General features: G+C 57.3%; 1 protein-coding gene across 3 annotated transcripts in view; it reads right to left on the minus strand.

Annotated features, from left to right (window-relative positions):
* The window catches only part of PPP2R2B (protein phosphatase 2 regulatory subunit Bbeta), a 95812-nt gene that overhangs the window by 14748 nt on the left and 61189 nt on the right, over nucleotides 1-19875 (minus strand). For all 3 annotated transcript variants that reach the window (XM_086758998.1, XM_086758997.1, XM_086758999.1), the window contains 3 exons: nucleotides 12134-12231; nucleotides 10595-10760; nucleotides 8912-9024 (listed from right to left, as the gene is read on the minus strand). In XM_086758998.1, coding sequence (XP_086615124.1) covers nucleotides 8912-9024; nucleotides 10595-10760; nucleotides 12134-12231 — 377 coding nt within the window. The remainder of the gene's footprint in view (nucleotides 1-8911; nucleotides 9025-10594; nucleotides 10761-12133; nucleotides 12232-19875) is intronic.

Here is a 19875-nt window from a genome sequence, read left to right on the forward strand (position 1 = left end):
TCTTAATTTTTCTTTCTGCCTTTACCAGGCACCTCCTGCAAAGGAGCCGGTCCCACTCATTCAAAGCGCACATGACACTTGATTCCTCTCTCCTCGTCTGGCGAAGGCTTCCCCTTTCCAGAGTTAATGAGGCTCTGGTCCTCCCTCGAGCTGTAAAATTCATTTTCTCCGTGGCTGGTGGGTGAAGGGAGCTGTGTGCCTGGCCCCTTCCCGCCGCCACGTTGGACATGGCCTGAAGAGAGGCAGAGATTTGCTGTTTCTCAGGAAAAGTTCACCCTCTGCCCAGAGGTGCTACACGGCACAGCCCTGCTCCCACCGCCCCTGCTCCGCACCAGCTCTGCCAGGCACAGTTTGCTCCGCAGCCCCGCGCAGCCTCGGCGAGTTGGCAGGACTTGGCCCAGCGGGATTAGTCACAGCCAAAGCCCAGATTAACCCTTGCCCTGGGTTTGCAAGAAGGAAAATGTAATCCAGTTCCTGGCAAACCAGAGAGCAGAGACAGCTGCTCGGGGACAAATTCAGCAAGGTTCTTCACCTGCTCCAGCAGCCGAGCTGCTCCGAACACGCTCCCCGACGTTTATTTCTTACCTACAAAAGGCATACTCTGTAACCGGCGAACACTGCCTGCAGATTAATATTTCACAGACAAAATGTGCATCAAACACTGCTTTCACGGCAGACTGACAATTTCACGCTCTGCAGGATGCTGTCTCGCTGGGCCTCCCCCAGGAAGTGCGGAAGGCACCTTCCTGTGGGATGAGGAACCCGCTGTCTCATTACCAGTTCATGAAGCTCAGAGTTTCTGGTTTCCCCTCTTTTCCCCAGACAGTTCCCACTCAGCACCACACTGACATCACCTCTCTGTCGCCTGCTGCCCAGCCTTTTTTCATACAATGAGACGCAGGCAGAGACCTGAAGAGTCACTGTCACGTGTGCAGGTTCCGAAGGCGCACGCTGCCCCAAAAGGGTCCGGGTCCCAGCTGGGGCCGGGAGGAGGGGGAGGACCAGCGACGCCAGGTCTGCAGGGAGGTCGGCGCAGCCAGCGCTGCGGCGCGGGAGCAGAATGCGTGCTGCCCGGCAGACCTGCCAGCCACAGCCGTGCCCAGCTCCTCAGTGACCGCTCCGGCACGGAGGGGGCCGCTGGCACACCGCAGGGCCCCGTGCCGGGCACAGCCACAGAAAGGCGTCGCACCGCTCCCAGCTGTGTGCTGAGACCCCACCGCACCACGGGCGCGGGCAAGGGCCGCGGGGTCCACACACCGCCCGCCCCGTGCCCCTCCTGGAGCCCCCAGCCGACAGAGCAAAGGGGGCTATCGCCTGTCTGTCCCCACTGGGACGCCCCAGCAGAAGCCAGCGAGAGCCATTTGTGGGCAGTGGGTCCCGGTCGCAAGGGGGGCCGAGTCGCGGGGGCGTCTGTGGGCTCCGCTCCACTGGCAGCAAGGTGCCGAGTCCAAGGCCTGACGTTAGTCCACGTGCGCCAACTGTTCAGGCCACCGACACAAACACGGCCCCAAAAACAAGGCCAGTTCACGGAGGGTTTTTAGTGCAAGGCTGAGCACTGACTGCAAACATCGTTCCACACGCAGCCCAAATCACCCCAGATTTCCCAATCTTTGTATGTTTTTATAGCACAATAGGATTTTTTTGGTTTGTAACTGAGAATTCGTCCCAGTTCAGGTATTACACTCCAGGATCACTTTCACCATCTGCCCCTAAATTCTGAAACACATTTGCAGAAACCTCAAAGAACAAACAGAACATTTTTCTTACGTGAAGTTAAGAATCCTGAACTCTTCATGCCAATCTCATTAGAATTCCATTCCCTTAAAGATGTGACTGTTTGAAAAGATATTTTTAAATTTCCTTCTGTCATTGAAAAAGAGTCAGTGTCAGTAAAACCCCACCTAGCAGTTTACAATTTCCCCACTTTTCCAAGGAAAAGTGTGTCGAAGCACAGCCACGTTACCCAACACAAACTGACGCAATCCAAACCCCTTTGGTAACTCTGCCCGGCGCACTGTTTTCACAGTTCGTCTAGACACAGATACCAGCAGTGTAATCGCCGCGGAAAAAGAGATGAAAAAAATCTGAACAGTCGATTCTGGTCCTCGGCATTTCAAGGTGAGTTCACAAACATTAAAAGGATGAATAATAAGTTTTCACCAGAAAAGAAAGAATTCAGCTCATGACCTGGGAAAACAAAAAAATGAGAAGAGCAGCAGCAAGCCAGGCTCCTTCACCTCCGCTCAAGTTCCTGCAGCATGAAGCAGGCAGAGGCGCAGGCGGCGCACGCCGGCGGGCTGGGCGCTGCGCCTGGCCAGAGAGGGGTCCCCGCTCCAGACGGCCCACGCCCACGCGCGCCCCGCAGCCGTGGAGCGGGGGGCTGGTGCTGCCCGGCCCTGGGGAACCACCGGTGCCTGCACGGTGACACCGCAGCCTGCAGACCCGCCGTGCCGCATTGGGACAGCGAGCCAGGCCCTTCCTTGTCACACAGGGCCTTGCGTCAAGAGCAACGACAACAAGCACCTCCAGCCAGCACGCCCCACCGGTCCCCAGCACATCCCAGACCAGCGCGGCAGCTTCCCAGAGCGGGCACGGCGCGGCGGTGAGCCCAGCTGCCCCGCTCAGGCAGAGCGGCCAGGTACCGAAGGGCAGCCGGGCGTGCCAGGGTTACCAAGCTGCTTTAGAGCGATGTAAGCGACTAATGAAAATGGGAAAATCCTTTTTTTTTTTTAATTTCTGTAGCAATGGTTTGATGGCAATCATCTGAAACTGATTAGTTCTGGCAGGTGCGTTTTATGGCCAAAAAAGCCAAATGTTTCACATTACCTTGTTAATTAAACGATAATGCTTTGGAGAAGGTACACAAGGAAAAGACAGACAAAACTCTTTTGCTGGGGTAGAAATGCAGCAGCACAGCAGCCCTTCTGCGACGTGTCCCCATCCTCTTCCCTCTCCCGTCAGCCTGGGGCTGCCCACGGCTGTGCTGGATGCTGCGGGAACAGCGCAGCCTCCCAGGAAACCGCACGCAGGGGCCAAGAACTCTGAGTGCTTTGGCAAAACGGGTGATATAAAACAGAATTTATGATGGATTTTGCTGCAATTGAGAGAGTGGAGTGGTAGCTCTTAATCCGAGAGCGCTCTGCGACAAACGGCAGAGCATCGCTGCCCCTGCCCATGGCAGCCATGCGGCACTGGGCCTGGGAGGGCGGCTCCTCAGCCGGGGTGGCCAGCGTGGGCCACGGAAGGGCACCCTCTGCACCAGGGCAATCCCCCAGTCTACACAGCCAGGGGGAGAGAGGAGGCTGCTGCCAGGGGTAACCGGTCCTCGGGCTCGGTCGGCGCACCAGCTGGTCTGCAGGGCGCTTCCTTACCTGCCAGCATTTTACAGTGCTGGGGCAGAGACCAGCCGCCCGGGGCAGGGACAGTTGCTCCCCAGTAATGGAGCTCCCGGGGTTTCTCTGGGGCAGAGGGGACGCAGCAGCAGCCGCTCCTGAGAGCTCCGAGCAGAGCCCAGCCAGCCCCGGGGAGCCCAGCTGCTCGCCCCACCGCGGACGGAGCTCCAGGGGCAGGGGACTGGGCGAAGAAAGAAATCCCAGCCTGGCCTGAGGCGCACGGCGGCGACACAAGAACAACCTTCGGTGGTGGCCTGCGCCCGGCACGGCGGCGGGGCGGGAGGCCATCCCTGTGGCGCCCAGAGCTCCAGCATCGCACACCAAGGCAGCACAGCCTGCTGCTGCTGCTTCTCTTTAAACAAGCAACGCAAAGATCGGACCCTGCCACAGAGAGACGCCCAGGAGCCATCTCTCCTCAGCCAGTTCCCGCAGTTTCGCTCACCAAAAGCACAGAAAGCATCTCACAGCGCACAGCACCCGGGGTCTGCAGCCCCCTCCTCCTGCGGCGGGGACGGTACCTGTGGGAGGACGCACACCCGTGTGTCACCACAGCCTGATTTGCGCTGTGTGGGATCAAAGCAAACACATTCTCTGTTTAAAAAGATTTAAGCCCTGGATATTATTTGTGTTAATTATTTCCTGCACATCCCACGGCGCAGGTACGGCTGCACACGGAGCGGCACTCGAGAGCTGACGGAGGCTGTTAAACGGGGCCGAAGGGCTGCTGCTATTAGACTGGGGGCCATCTGTAACTAGAGCTCTTCTAACGACAGCAAAAGGCTTACTTCACAGTCTGAGCACAGTTAAATATTCCTTTTCCACTATGTGGGTTAGGAATTCCTCAGAGAACAATGGTCATAAGTACATTTAAACCATTAAGACGAATGGCTAAGAGATGACGGCAGCAAGGTGGTTTTCAAATCCTTTTTTGCTTGTCCGAGGTCAAAAAGTAAACTGAGGATGGATGTGGCTTTACTCCAACGCGCGAGCATCACAGGACAAGTAAATGTCAAAGATACACTGGGCTGCAGCAAAACAGTTACTGCTGTGTAAACACCTGCCTAAGTAAAATCATCAAAACGCTGGATCAAATCGGGGCCGCGGAAGGCTCCTCAATCCCACGTCCCCAGGGGCAGCAGGCGTTGCGCAGGCAGGCACCAATAACCACAACCCCGAGCACTCGCACCGTGTTTCAGCCCTTCCTGCTGCTGCTAGGCAGGAGCTGCACGCTCCTGCGGGGCTGCTCGCCGGAGAGCGGGGAATGCAGCGCCTCGCCTCGCACCCAGGCAGCAAACTCCTCCAGCCAGAGCACATCAAGCTGCTACTGGGATGTCGTGGTTTTGTTTAGTGAGGGGGGGCCTAAGGTGGTAGCTTCTGTAGGAAACTGCTAGAAGTCGCTCCCCAAGTTCAGGGGACTTGGCCAGGCCTAGGGCGGACCCGCTGCTGGCCAAGGCCGAGCCGATTGGTAGCAGAATGTCTCGTGATAACGCCTCTGCGATAACGTATTTAAGAATGGGAAAACAGAAAAAAAAGAGAGAGAAGAGAAGATGTGAAGAAGCTGAGCGGGGGCAGAGGCGCAGAGGGGGAGGCGCGAGCCTCATGGGCCTTGCAGGCCTCACCCTCTGGCCTCTTGCCAGGCAGCCGACTGGGCCCGACTCGGTCCAGCCTGGCTGCAAGAAGTGGAGAGGAGATGAGAAGTGAATGAGATGTAAAAAAGATCCTGAGAGACACCTACCAGCCTGTTGTGAGGAACGGCTGCAGACACCAAGGTCAGTTCAGAAGGAGGGGGAGGAGTAATGCGGCTCCTGGCCGAGATTCCCCTGCAGCCTGTGGTGACGACCATGGTGGAGCAGGTTGTCCCCCTGCAGCCCATGGAGGTCCACGGAGGAGCAGAGATCCACTTGGAGCCCGTGAAGGACCCCGCACCGGGGGAGGTGGATGCCTGAAGGCAGCTGTGGCCCGTGGAGGGCCCGCTGGGACAGCTGTTCTGGAGAGACTGCACCCGTGGAAGAGATGACCCACGCCGGGGCAGTTTCATGAAGGACTGTGGCCCGTGGGAGGGACCCCACAATGGAGCAGGGGAGGAATGTGAGGAGTTCTTCCCCCGACCATGAAGCAGCGGCGTAAAACAACATATGATGAACTGACTGCAACCCCCATTCCCTCTTCCCCCCTGTGCCGCTCGGGGGGGGGAAGGTAGTAGAGATAATGTTAAGCTTGGGAAGAGGGAGGGGTGGATGGAGGTTATCTTGTTCTCTGTCTCATTATCCTGCTGTTTGTAGTAATAAATGAATAGTTTTCCCCAAGTCGAGTCTGTTTTGCCCGTGACGGTAACTTCAAGGATTTCTCCCTGTCCTTATCTCAAACCTTGAGCCGTTTTTCCTTATATTTTCTCTCCCTATTCTCTTGGAGTGTGGGGGGAGTGAGAGAGAGACTGCGTAGTCTGGTCCTGATCGGGGCTGAACTACGACATGGGAACAAATGGGCTGAAAGTAAAACAAAGGCTGAAACTTTGGAGGCAGACAGACTCCAACAAATAGTGTCCAACTCTGGATATTTCAGTATGACTTTCTACAGGGAAAAAAATCACAACTCCCTCCTTCCCTGACAAACTCCAGGGACCGCTGCCGCCCCCAGCAGTGCAGGCACCCCCAGGGTGAGCGGGATGGGGCAGGCGGGTGCCTGGTGGGACGGGCTCACTGCCCCACCCTGCACACAGCCCCGGGAAGCTGCGGGGCTGGCTCATGCCCCCCACACCGCACTGCCCGGGGCTGGAACCAGCATCAGCAATGAGTATGTCTGCATCCTCGCCCCACCTCAGGGACGCCCCGCAGGGCATGAGCAGTGATGGATGGGCTGGATGCTGTAACTTCAGGTTGAGCGCTTGCAAAAACACCCAGGCTGATTTTCGGCTCCGCTTCAGCCCTGCCGTTGGCAATTCAAGTGCCAGGACGCGGTCAAACGCAATCAGCTCAGGCCAACAATCAATAGCAAAGATAAGCACAACGATTATTTATTTATTTTCATCGCCACATCGCCCGTGCGCCCTGCCAAGGCGTCACTACCCTCACGGCGGGCCCCGATCGATCAGCACCTGCTTCCCTCCGGCACAGTGGGAGCAGCAGTGGGAGTGCAGAGGCAGGTGCGGGATGGGAGCCCAACGCGCCAGCTCGGCACTCCAGCACCCACCCCGCGCCCACCCTGAGCACGCACACCAGGTCTGGCTGTTCTGCCCACCCCAGCGTCCGTACCGCAGGTAAGAAACGGCGGAGGAGCCGCTGCAGGACAGCGTTATGCCGCAGGCACACAGCGCTGCAAAGGCGAGGCGAACGGTGTCGCGGGGAGGACGGCAAAGTCGGCACCACGCACAGGAGAGGACACGGTGTCCGTCGTGCTCCTCACAGCCTCCCCTCGCCCCGGCACGGGGTAACCCCCCAGTGGGCCTGGGCATATGGGGCTGCAGCACACGTACCCCTGAGCCAGCACGGGCCTGACTGGCCGGGGGCCGCTGCCGGTGAGATGGCCATCGTGGTACCTACCGAGCTGATAGCCAGGACAGCCCAAAAGATACAAACGCATTTTTCAAAAGGTTAAGAAGTTTCATTTGAAAGTGTCAAAACTCAGTGTTCCCACAATGAAGTGTTTTGCCTAAGAGGTTACACTGATGTTTTGGCAGTTTTAATACAGTTTGTGTTGCAGAAGAAAAGAAATACGCGTCACATTATCCTGGACTCCTGAGCTGCTTCACTTCCCCCAGAAAGTCAATGTTCTTAAATAATACACTAGAAATAAAAATAAATCAATATCAAAAAACGTCTCCCTCACAAACGCTGCCCTTGCATTTGCCGTTCTGCGCGGTTTCCAGCGGTGTGTCAGGGCGCTCAGGAGGCCCCGGGGCACGGGACCGGCGCCAACAGCCGCCCGCAGCAGAGCTCGGCACTGGCGCAGAGACGGCAGGTCTAGGCAAACCAGTGACCTGCATCTCCTTAGTAAGTCCAGGGCTTTTCCAGTGCGTTCAGTCGGAGAAGGACGCACTAACTGGAGTTACATCCCTGTGCAAAACCTCCTGCCAGCCCTGCAGAGGGTTGATGATAACCCCAGCACCCACATCCACATCCCAAGCAAGCTCCTCCAACAAGCTGTCTGGGTAACGCCTGGAAATGCTGCTGAAACATGACAGCACATACAGACATAGAAGAAATAAAATGTTTTCTTGCTTTGTAAAGAAAAATGCCTGCCAGCCACCAGGAGCAACTCAGCATGGAGAGGAGAATTAACTACCTGTCCGGGGTTCTCAACGGCAGTGGAACTGGAAGTCATAAAAGTGAGCCAAGGGTAATCACAGGAACAATTTTATATATATAAATATAAAACCCCTGAGTACTCAAAATGCAAATTTTGACGGGATGTTAATAAATTACAAGCTAGTCTGGTCTGATTAATGTCACGACGAAATTCCTGCACACTTGGCATTTCTAGGCCAATGGGTTAAAGCAGTATTGTCTGCTTCTGCTGTAACATCCAGCGGAGGGGAGCACGGCTTCTCCCCGTTTGCAGAGGGGCACCCCGCTCATGCTGCAGCCCACATGCTCAGGGTCTCCAGCGCTGTCTGTACTCGCTGCCCATACCCAGTCTGTACCTGCTGCCCGTACCCAGTCTGTACCTGCTGCCCGTACCCGGTCTGTACCTGCTGCCCGTACCCGGTCTGTACCCGCTGCCAGAGCTGCCGGAGCTCCCCGGGGCGTGGGGTGAACTCTGATGGAATTATCAGGGCTCGCACCACCTCGGGTGGTGTAAAGAGCTGGCTCTTTACATGCAAATTGAAGATCATAACCAGTTGTCCCAGGGCAGCACTGGGAGAAGAGCAAATTTGCCGGCACTGCTGGCCAGGTGCCATCAGCTCCTGGGGCAGCAAAGCAATGCCCAGCAGACAGGCGCTGCCGTGCCCACGCGTCTCCCCTTGCCAGCCTTCCCTGCAGCGAGGGACGCGCTCCTGGGCTGCTTTAATGGGGTCTGTGCATCCAGCCCCCTTGCAGTAAATGGAAAACGTAGCCTTAGGTGTTTGCATCCGATTTGGGAGGCAGGTTTTAATCTCCTTAGGCTGGGAGGAAAACTCATTTAGAGCACGTACTCATGCTCCCGAAGCAGAAGTTGCGCTTGCGAAGCACTACGGAGGGAGAGCTCATTAACTGCGTCCTCGCCAGGACAGGCACGCAGGGCGGTGCAGCAGCAGCACCGTGGCACCGGGGTACCCGACACGGTGCTTCGCAGCATGCCTGCCCAGAGCTAGCACAGCCCGGGCACCGCACCCGCAGCAGCTCCCTCCTCCGCTCCCGTGCCTGCACACCAGTCAATGCACCAGCTTCCAAAACAGGGAGCAGCCCCCTGCCCTCCAACATCGACCCGCCCCATCACGCCAGCATTATCGGTACTGCGGCACACAGGTGACACTGGCACCGATTTTCATCCACGACCACGAAGAGAAAGGCTCCCTGACCGCCTGGCCTCCCCACACTCACCCGCAGCATGGTGATCATGGAGGGGTCTCGGAGACGGCCATCCTCGTCCTTGAGATTGTACCCCTCTGGTCTCTTGTCCCGCTCGCTGACCTTCCATAGCTTCACAGTCTTATCTGCGGGCATGAGAGAAGCGTTACAGATGGCCGCTCACCCAGCCACGCGCTGACGGCCATGCCAAGGCCACGCCGGTGGGTCTGAACAGCGTGCTGCGAGCCCCTGCCCCGCGCTGGAAGTGGTTACAGAGGTACCCATCACCACAGCACTTCAGCCCCAGAGCCCTGCGTTTCCTGTCGCTGCCTCCGCTTTCACACTCGCACTGAACAGCCCCGGCCGACCCCTAGTGCCAGGGCGCTGCCCCCAGACTGTCGGCCCCTTTGGCGAGACGAGAGGGATGGGGACACCCAGGGTAGCTGCAGCTGGGGGTCACCCTGCAGGTGTCAGGGTGTCGGGAGGCAGCCACAGCGCTGCGAAGCAGCGACGCACGTGGGGAGGGAAACCGTCCACAGAAGCTCCCCGAAGGAGGTGAAACAGTGCCTGTAACTCACTCAGAAGTCATCCTGACCCTCCCCGCCCCGAAACTGCGCAGAGCCTGGCACTTACCACCAACGGAAGGCAGCTCTGAACGGCCCCCTCGCAGCTCCCCATCCCCTCCTGGTGTCCCACCCGCTCCGGGCCATGAAGCGCCCAAGGGAAGGAGCCCCAGGAACATGTGGTTTTATTCTGAATAATGGTGTTTTCTTTCCTCCCTCCTGGCAGAGACCCTATCAGTAGTTTACCATCACTTCCACCAGGTTTCACACACAACGGAATCATCCATCTTCATTTTCGCCTTCACACGGCAATTCCAACAGAGTGTTGTTAACCCGCTCTGCCGCGGGGGGTTCTATATACAACGTCAGTTTAACAGTTCAGAACAAAAAGAAACAGCCTAACACGGGAGTATTTCTAAAAGATTCATTTTGAGAACCTGCTAGCATATGAACCAGCATCCCAAATGGAAAGATAATATTCCTGTTAATCAAAAAACTATTTAAAAACTCAATTAACAGAACATTATGCTCTATAATTAATCTTCATTGCATTTCAATGATTCTCCCCTCAAATGAGTTTAGTAAGTCTTTGAATTTTATTACAATGATCAATAGACTCAATTCTATAATACAAAGTAAGTTGCTTATGGAAGATAATTAGACCCCTCCTTTTCCCCTGAAGTAATTAAGTCACATCCATCTTAAGGTCCCATTCATCCCAAGTAATATTCCTGGATTCTCCTGGTATTTCTCTGAACGTAACACGGAACTGCTGAGCTGAACACAGCTGCAAATTGAAAAAAATCCACTGCAGTTTTTACTTTTTAAAAAAAAGTTAAAAAAATAAGAGCTCCCAAGATTAAAAAAAAAATAAAAACCAAAAAGAGTTGTCAGCAGTGAACGGATGCTGTGAAATAAGGACAAAACCTTGTGCACGGGAACTGAGCTCTGCCAGACAGTTCTGGCCAGGTTCCTGCTCCCTGCGACGCCCGTGTTATCCTGAAGGGAGTCGACACTTTTTAACATATTTTCCCGAAGAAACACTACAGAGAAGGCCCCGTCTGGCTGCCGGGGCCCAGGGATCCAAGGCGGGGGACGGTAGCGCTGGTCCGTGCCCAGCCGGCCGGGGCTGCCCGCGGCCGCAGCCACATACCGTTGGTGGAGAGCAGGAAATAGGCTGCGTTTTGCTGCGGGAGCCATCGGATCTTATTGATCTTCTCCTCTATCTCCAAACTCTTCAGGTAATCGAACTCCGGCTCGTGGCTCTGGAAGGTGCTGTAGACATTGTACTCTCCCCTGCGGTGGGGCTGGTTTTTGCTCTGTGGGAAGGGGAACAGAGAAGAGCCTGAGGCACAGGGAGCCAGAGAACATTGTCTGTTCACTCTTTGGTTCTCTAAGGTTTGCCAAGTGACGGCGAGCGCCTGGGCGCAGTGACACAGAGCGGGTCTGAAAGCCAAGGCACGGCCTCTCCTGCCGCGGTGGCTCCTGCACGCTGCCGGGCTCAGCGGGAATGGAGCGGGAACGGAGCGGGAACGCAGCCCGCCATGCTGGCCGTCCCCAGTGAACCACTGGGACCGAACACCAGCTCCTTCCAGGCACCGAAAGCAGCCCCAGCAGAGCTGCGGGCTGTGCGCCACCCGCGCAGGACAAGCAGTGTTTGACCCCCAGGTGCGCAAATACAAAGCCAGAATAAAGCACCACGAGAAGGACACAATCTCTGCAGGAACTGAGGCTGTGTGCAGAGGCTCAGACTCGTAAGGTGTCGTGTATCCGCAGATCCCGGGCGGTGAAACACCCACACCAGGCTCTGAGCGGGGCTGAGGTGGAGCTGCGCTTCCCACACGCTGACGATGCCTTTGGGCCAGTGATGCCCCACATGTCCCCCGGAGCGCTGTCCTGCTCCAAGGAGGAGCTGAACGGAATACACCCGCTGTGACATTAGGAAGCTTGAAGTTCAAGAACAGCAATAGAACAATAAAATGAGAGAGGAATGAGAAATGAAATACTGCTGGGAAGGTTGATGAGGTGTCTGTGAGTGTAACCTTTAACCGATCAGTTCTCTCCGGCGTATACAGAAATAATTCTGAGGCTTTAACTTCGAGAAAAACTTAAAACCATCATCAGACTGTGACATTTTTCAAGCCCAGGCCTGACTCATCCCTTCCACCATCAGCAAACACACCCACAGGGGAGGACGGCTCCCGCCGGCTCAGGCCATGCGATGCCACTCACGCCGTGCCAGACCAGCTAACCGGGCCGGCTTCGGGAATGCGCCAGACCAGCTAACCGGGCCGGCTTCGGGAATGCGCCAGACCAGCTAACCGGAATGGCTTCAGAAATGGCAGGGAATCTCCCAGCAGCAGAAGCCAGCGCAGCTCCCTGCGCCAGTGCAGGGTGGTGTGAGCTACGGGACAGCCGGACACCCACGGCATGCTCAAAGGCGCCAGTCTGATCCAAGTCACATGCAGCTGCAGAGAGCTGCAATCAGAGCAAAAGGATGCAGGAAATGCAGCGTGGTTTTGGAGGCTGATTTACAGGATGAAATCTGGTCCTGCTTACGTTAACAGTCGCTGTTCAGCTTGGAGCCTGCCAGGAGAGACCTGAGGCTGGGAGTGACACATACGCATTAGGAAACAGCGGAGAGCTTCTCTTAAAAGGATAAAATGGGCATTTTGCATTCACTGGCACTTACCTCCTGCTCACGCTGAAATATTACAACACGGCCCCCCTTGTCCCCTGTTGCTAGTAATTCTCCAGTGTGGTTGAATTCTACTGTAGAGATGATGTCAGCTGGAAAGAAGACAAAGACAATTTAAGTAACCGCAGACTGGCTTTCAACAGGCATCCAGAGAGCCCCGCTCCCGTACAGCCGCACGCCGTGTCAGCACTTCCTCCCCTGCGGGTTCTCCATAAATCTCCATTTTTCTATCGCCTGTAATAACAACGGCCACAGCACTGTGGAACTTTGCTGCCATGAACCAAGACCTGCTCAGCACTCCTGCCCCGCAGCCCCACAGCTGGATTCGGGGGAGTCTCCACCTCTGCGCTGTGCCTGTGCCAAACGCAGCCTGGGGCACGGAGCTGGGTGAAACGGCACAGCACGGGACGGCACAGCACGGGACATCACAGCACGGGACAGCACGCTCACCTTGCCCTGGGGACCTGTCCCCAGCACGTCGGGCGATGCCAGCTGGGACCTGGGGAGGGCTCAGCGCCGCCCAGCGCCCCAGCACCGGCCAAGGGTGCTTGTGCGAGGCGCAGGCTTTGCTCCCGCCCGGCTGTTCTGCCTCCTCTCTCCCCTCCGACGCTCCGAGGGTGGTTTGCCATCACCCTTGGAGGGGAGGGAGCAGCCGGTGAAGGCACCTTTGTATACCCCACCCGAACCCGCCAGGCAGAGCAGCCTGGGTGACCACATCAGTCGTGCCAGCTTTCTCCAGCTGCTGCTGAATCTCCCATCCTCTACCAAGGTAAATTAAAGTGACGCCTCCCAGCCCTCCGTCTCCCCAGAGCCACGGTGCCCGCACCGCTCCAGGAGGGAAAAGCCCTGAGCAGGGGCTGCTGCTGGGCTGCAGGGACGGGGGAGCAGGAACCACTCAGGGACCTGTAGCTTGTAAACACTTTAATCTGCAGTGTTTACCCTTGAGGCAAAGCACGCAGGAGAGCTGCTAATGATTGGATTTATTTGGCCTATTTTTAGAAGAATGTCAGAGGTTAATTCCACGGCAATTAGTGCCCAACTGGCGCTCACCCACCGCTGGAGCGCAGCTCTCCGCCAGCACGGAGCTGAGGAGGGGCAGAACGAACGAGACCCAGCGCTGGGTGCAAGACTGACGTCGCAGTGAACGGTGCTCAGCTTTGTACCAGCCAGCTCATTCCTGCCACAACAGCCGGCAGCACTTGCATTTTTCCCTCTCATTTCTGCAGCCCACCAGTACCAACTGGGCGGCACAGCCCCGGCTGCAGCCTCTGCGGCTCTGGGACAGGGCAGAACCCCTGCGCCGGCCGCGGCTGCAACACCGGGTCTGCACGCAGGCCATCGGCACCGCCCGGCCCGCGGCACGGATGCCCTCAGAGCCCTCTGGGCACGCAGTGAGTCCTCTTGCTTGTTAGCTCTGTCGTGTGCCAGCAGAGAAAGCATCCAGAACACGTAACCTGAATCGTCCCTTCTCCCTCCTACGGTTTTCATCCCTCTCGGATACGTACCAGAAAGTCATCACAGCAGATTAGAAAGGACAAGAAAGAAAAGGCCATCAACCCAAACTCAGAGACTGGCACAGCCGCCTGCAGCTGCTGGGAATGCTTCTGGCCATGGCCATTCTCCCTGACGTCAGCCAAGACACCAAACGCACACCCCGTGCTGCGGCGTCTCCCAGACGAGGCACCTCAGGGGCCCTTTCACGATGGTGGGCTCCCCGACACAACACCCTCCGCCCTGGGACGGTGCCTCGGCCAAGCGAGCGACTCCGGGAGGGTCTGGGAGTCAGAAGAGCCACCCACTGCGGGCAGCGCCCGGGCAGCCACCCCGTCCCGGCGGCGTGGGCACTCACGGGCGCATGCCACCGCCCTCGGCTCGCCCATGGAGGCCCGGTGCTCGGGCAGAGCGGAGCAGGCAGACGGCAGAGCCGCAGCCCACACCGGCTTCCCCTCTGCTGCTGCCCCTGCGTGCAGCTGCGTCTTCTGCGCCGCGCCGGCAGGGAACCAGCACAGGACACCCGGGACACAGGACCACCCACCATCTATCCGCACTGCCCACGGCCAAGGGGTTCCGAGGGGCCATCCCTGCCCGTCCCTCAGCGGCTGAGCTGTGAAATCCCAGATGGCTGCAGGCAGGGGAGTGATGGGCTCCGGGCTGCTCCCGCCAATATTTGTGCACCTCCCCGTACTGTCCCACCTCTCCAGCGTGAAGCACATTTGTAGTGACACACAAATGCATTTGAAGTTCATCTTAATTAATTTACAGCACTTGGTTGCTGTGAATAGATTTATGGAGCCGATTTCACCACAGATGGAGACGGCACTGCAGAAACAAAACCTGAGAGGCTCCCGGGAACAGCCCGTCCTGCCGGCGAGCGGAGAGCGCGGTGTGTGCCGAGGCTGGACTGGGTGGCACGGGGCTGGAGAGCTCTAAGGCAAAACACCTTCCTCCCTCGCATGGAGCCCTTCTGACTCAGGCTGCCTCTGCGGGCGGCAGAGTCTGCCAGAAAGGTTTTCACCATCAGCTACCAGCGTTGATCAAAAGGCTGAAAAGCGATGCAGAAGGGCCGTGCTCTGCTCTTGCTTACACCGGTGGAGAGCTGGGCTAACTGCAGCGGAGCTGGCTGCAGCGCTGGGCGCAGAAAGCGTCTGTCAAGGATTTCAGTCTTTCGGGGTTAAAGTCACGGAACGGATCCTGAACTTCGTCAGATCACCTGCACTTCCTCTCTTGGCTGGGTTTGAACACTGGTTAAATATCGTTCCCATCTGGAACTGGGAAAACATGTCGTGGAAGGTTTCAGGTGTTTTTTTCTGGTTTCCCTTAGGCAATGTACCCCACCCCGGTGAGCATCGCTGCGGTGTCCTGGGCCGAGCCTGGCGTCAGCAGAGGTGCCATGTGGAGAAGGCGCTGGGGACGGACCTGGAGCAGAAGCGGCAGCAGCGGAGGAACCGCAGAGGCTGTGGCCAGGCAGCGTTGGTGTGCAGCTCGCACTAAGAGGTATTTTTTCCTTCTAAAATTAGTCAGTTGAAAATATATCTGTTTTGCACTATTTAATCTTCTCCACTGCCAGCTGCTGGTTTTAGGTCATTCACTTTTCAATGAACTAAAAATAACTTTCTGTGCCGCAGTGAGACATCCATCAGACGGCGCCTGCAGAAGTGCAGCACCTTGGCAGCAGGGCCACCCGAAACACCGCGGCTGGGCACCAGGATCCTCGCACCGCGCCGGCCCCAGCACCTGTTTCCCCCGCGCCTGCAGAAGGGGGACGCAGGCACGGAACCTCCCGGGTCAACCGTTCGCTCATCCCCGTCACCAGGATAACAACAGAGCCTGCCTAACAAGGCACTTGGGTACCTTAGGCAAAACCTCTCGTGAGCAGGGGTATCCAGCCCAAACCCACCAGTGTCCACAGGAGCGTGGCCCCAGGCCCCCGCGGGCTGGGCTCTCTCCCCTCCCCACATCTCTGGGTGGTCCCAAGGGTCCGGCAGTGACCAGGAGAACAGCCCAGGGCTGACACGGAGCAGTGTCCAGGAGGTGAGGATTCAGGAGCACGGACCTTTCAAAGACATCTCTGGACGAGCCTGGGCCGCTCCAGCACAAGCTGGTCAGTCACTGCTGCCTGCTGATCCCCACCCACCGCACTTCAGAGACAGCAGGGTGATTATTAATTAAAATCCACATGTATTCACATTGAAACAATCAATAATTGAAGCCCGTCTCTCCTAAGGGTCCTACAGCAGCTTTGTGACAACAGAAAGGAAAAAAGCTCCTCTCTTTTTTTGCTTTTTCATTTCCTTCATCACCTCCTACACGCTCAGAGCCCCGAATGCGGGAATTTAAAGAAAACAGTTTCCATGGAGACCCTCCCCTCCGCCAGCACCCGTCCGTCCTCCCTTCCCGCAGCAGCAGCAGCGTGCCTTCACGCTTTCATGCTAAAAATACCAAAGACGGGATTTGATTTCCGCCGTAGCGATACAGTTTTATCAGAAAAATAGGAAATTTATAATACACACACACTCCTCCCCCTCTCCTGGTGTGGAGGGAAGGCGTGCTCCCCGTGAGGAATGGGAAAATGAATCCGTTATTAAAAAGAAAGAAGATAAAACCAGGGGAGCTGCAGTCAGTGCTGAGACATTGATCCCCGGAGCAGCCTGGCCCAGAGCAGGGCAGGGAGCTGCCACTCTCCTCTTGCCCACCAACGCAAGGGCCGGGGTGCCCCATCCCTGCTCCCGGCGCATCCCAGACACATCATCCCTGCTCCTGGAGCATCCCAGGCACCTCGTTCCCGCTCCTGGTGCATCCCAGGCACATCATCCCTGCTCCTGGAGCATCCCGGGCTCTGCCCACTGCCGCACATCCCCATGTCACACCAGCCAGCATGGCTGGCGCGCGCAGCGGCTCACATCCGGCACAGTCCGGGACAGCCCATGCCTCCCCAGCACTGAAGTGCTGAGGTTTTGCCGTTTCTTCCGAGGCTGACCAGTTTCCAGCGGGGCAGAAGGGTTTCAGCTGGGGCAGGACGGTGCAGCCCGCTGCACGCAGCCCGATCGCAGCGCAGGACTGATTGGAAGGGCTAAGAAGCGCTTTGCTCTCTGCGTCAGAGCTGGTGGTCCCCAACAGCAGGGCTTTCTCTGACTGAGGGCAACCCGCAAACGCTGGGAGTCCAGGGAGAGAGAGCAGGAGACCCGATTCCTGTTGCTCCTTCCTGCATCTCCTTCCCTCCGGCTGCTTTCCCAGCGGGACAGGTCTCTCCCGGGGTGGGCAGGCCCATGACCCAGCGCCCACACTCAGGCCCGGGAGCGGTGCAGACGACACCACCTGGCCAATTCCCCCTCGATTCCTCATGGGCAGGAATTCTTTTCTCAGGCAGCTCCTGGCCTCTCAGCTGCGCCCGACCGTCCCCAGCTCGCCCGCGTGCTCCTGCTGCGCAGCCTGGCCTGGCACTGCGGGCCCCGGGGCGGCCGCGGAGGGGACCCGTCACTGCAGCTCAGCTCCGGACGCCCCGTTCTTTATTATTTGTGTAAATCACTTGGCGGATGGCACCGCACACACAGCCTCCAACTCTGGGGATGGTAATAAATTGGGAAGCACCATAAATAATGGCAAAGCAGGCTGCCAAATGAAGAAGGATTTAGATGATTCAAATCCCAGGCTATGGGTTGTCAAATCCAGTTTAATGCTGATAAGTGTGGGATAATAAACTCACGGCAAACACGTCTCCTCCCCTCACCATCAGCCCCTTGAACAGAGCGAGGGCAGAGGGGCATTTGCTGAGCGGACGGGGATCCCCCCGCCCAGCCTGCTGCTCAGCTTGACAGAGACAGCAAACGGGATGCTGACGGGTCCTGTTAACTGGAGACAAAATCCACCTCTGAAACCATTCGGGTGGATGAAGAAAGCACAAGGGGGTCATGAAAAATTAAAGGGCTTAGGGAGGGAAATGAAAGGCACAGCCATGTCTGGTAATGCGAGAGCCAGACCACGAGCCCACCCACGGGCTCTCTGCGGGGTCTCGGTGCAGGCAAAGCACCACCTCCGCATCCCACCACTGCGCTGCAGGAGGTGGACCCCGGGCTCAGAGAGGGCTCTGGAGGAGGACACAAACCTTCGCGCTCCCACTGCAGCACAACCCTCAGCCTCAGCCCCCCGACGCTCCGAAGCTCAGTGACAGCCTGCGGGTCTTACCTCGCCCAGGAGACCGTGAGACTCTGCACGCACTGTTTAAAAGAGATCCCTTTGCTGTCCCTTTCTGTCTGCCTCTCTTATGAAAAAAAAAAGAGAGAGAGCAAGCAGGGGTGTTTTGTACTAACTCTGAAACACACACGCTGTCAGAAATGAGGTTCATGCTGCCTGTCAGAGCTTTCAATGCGGACTTGCAGAGATTCGATGGAGTTGTGAAAATACCAACATGCAGCCCTGAACCCTGCAAAAGGAAACATGGCCCACTCTCCCTTTTGTAAGCTCAGATTTACATAGAAAAACCCAAACCAAACCCAACCCAACCAACCACCCACCAGTGCCAAACGCAAGCAGGTCAACCGTGCTGACTGGCCAACAAACGGAGAACGCTGCCGGGGCCGTCCCTCCTGATCCGCAGGATCTGCACGCCGCAGGGACCTCTGTGTCAGGGAGCTGACTGAGGAGCTGTCCTGGCCTCTTCAGGGCCCTGGAAGCTTTCTAAGCTCACCTCTTCCCAGGATGGCCAGGGCACCCCAGAAACACTTCCTGTGAACAGATGTGAGGAACTGAAACGAGGACTTCAGGGCTCCTCAGCTACACAAAAGACGCCATACAGAGGAAAGCCCGGGCAAGGCTACGGAGCTGGAAGGGGACGGGAAAGCACCACCTGGGTCCCACCAGAACGGGCAAAACGCGATCCGCAGGGTCACGCAGGGCTGAGCCCAGGCCATCCATCCTCCCTCAGACTGGGTGGTCCATGGCAGGGGGGAGCGGGTGGGAAGGGAAGAGGACAGCAGAGGTTAAACTGGGATCTAATGGCATGCAAAACCACATGTGATTGATCTGCATTGATTTTCCCCTGCTGAGGTGAATGATAGCCTGGCAAACAGAAATCAATTCCACTGCATTAAGCCCAGTAAGGACCTCGTATCTTCAACAAAACGCCCTGAAGCACCATGGCTCACCAACACCACGAACCACGGCACGGCACAGCCCCTCTGCCTGCCCGGCCCCTCCGTCCCAGACGGGCCAGAGCTGCGGCGAAGGAGGGAGGCCAGGCTTCGTGGCAAAACACCACGCCTGAGCAGATCCAAACCCTGGGAAAGCCCAGGCCCGCTCCTCTGCCCCAGCATGAGTCCCTGCAGGGGACTGGGCTGGGGTCACAGCTCGGAGTCGACCTCCCGGCACCTTTGGGGAGGGTGGACGCACTGGTGGGCTCTGCCACCTGGGTACGGCTTCCAGTGCGGCGACGTGGTGCTGCAGAGCTAGCAGCAGCTGCTACTCTTCCCCAAAATGGAACAACTCTCCTAGATTTAAGTGCTAAAAATACTGGCACATTCAAAATTTCCCTGCCCTTGTTACAGCAAAGAATAATTCAGTGCTACCGACCTAGAGGAAAGAAACCTCCATCTGGCAGCTCCCCCAGTGCACCCCCGCAGCATCCCCCACCGCAGCGCCTCTTTCACAGCGCCTAAATGGAAGAACCTGGATTTACTTCTCTCCCACCATTCTCACAAGGTTTAATTCCCTGTAACGGCTGGAAAAGAGAGTTCAGGAGGGAATAAATCATGGAAGTGTTTAGCATGAAGGCTCCAGGAGAGCAGCAGTGCTCACGGTCCCTGGGTGCGCAGGGCAGCGCTCCGTCCGCGTCACAGTGAAATGTGATAGGTCAGTCCATTAACAGAAGGAGAACATCAAAACAGTAAAGAAAGCCAGCAACAGCTTTCAGGGAGCACCGTACCTCGGTACAGCACTTGCCAGAGACAGCTCTTCCTTCCCTCCACACGTCTTCGCGCCAGAGGGTCCCGCCGCAGCTGACTAACAGGCACGCACGGCGAAGCAAAGGGCAGGAGCGCCCATCACAAGGGAGCCCCGGGACATCTCCCAGCGCTGAGCAGAAACGCGCTCGCTCTCATGCTCCCTGCGGAAGGCGAGGCCCAGGAGATGTAAAGGCTCCAGCCCCCTCTGCCCAGCCATGCGGGGACAAGCCAGGAGCGCAGCGGAGAGGGAAGAGAGGAGGTGAGCTGGAGAGGTGCGGGGGATCAGGGATCGGTCTGTGT

Source organism: Chlamydotis macqueenii, chromosome 14 (genome assembly GCF_036417535.1).
Source record: "Chlamydotis macqueenii isolate bChlMac1 chromosome 14, bChlMac1.mat, whole genome shotgun sequence".
Classification (NCBI taxonomy): Eukaryota; Metazoa; Chordata; class Aves; order Otidiformes; family Otididae; genus Chlamydotis; species Chlamydotis macqueenii.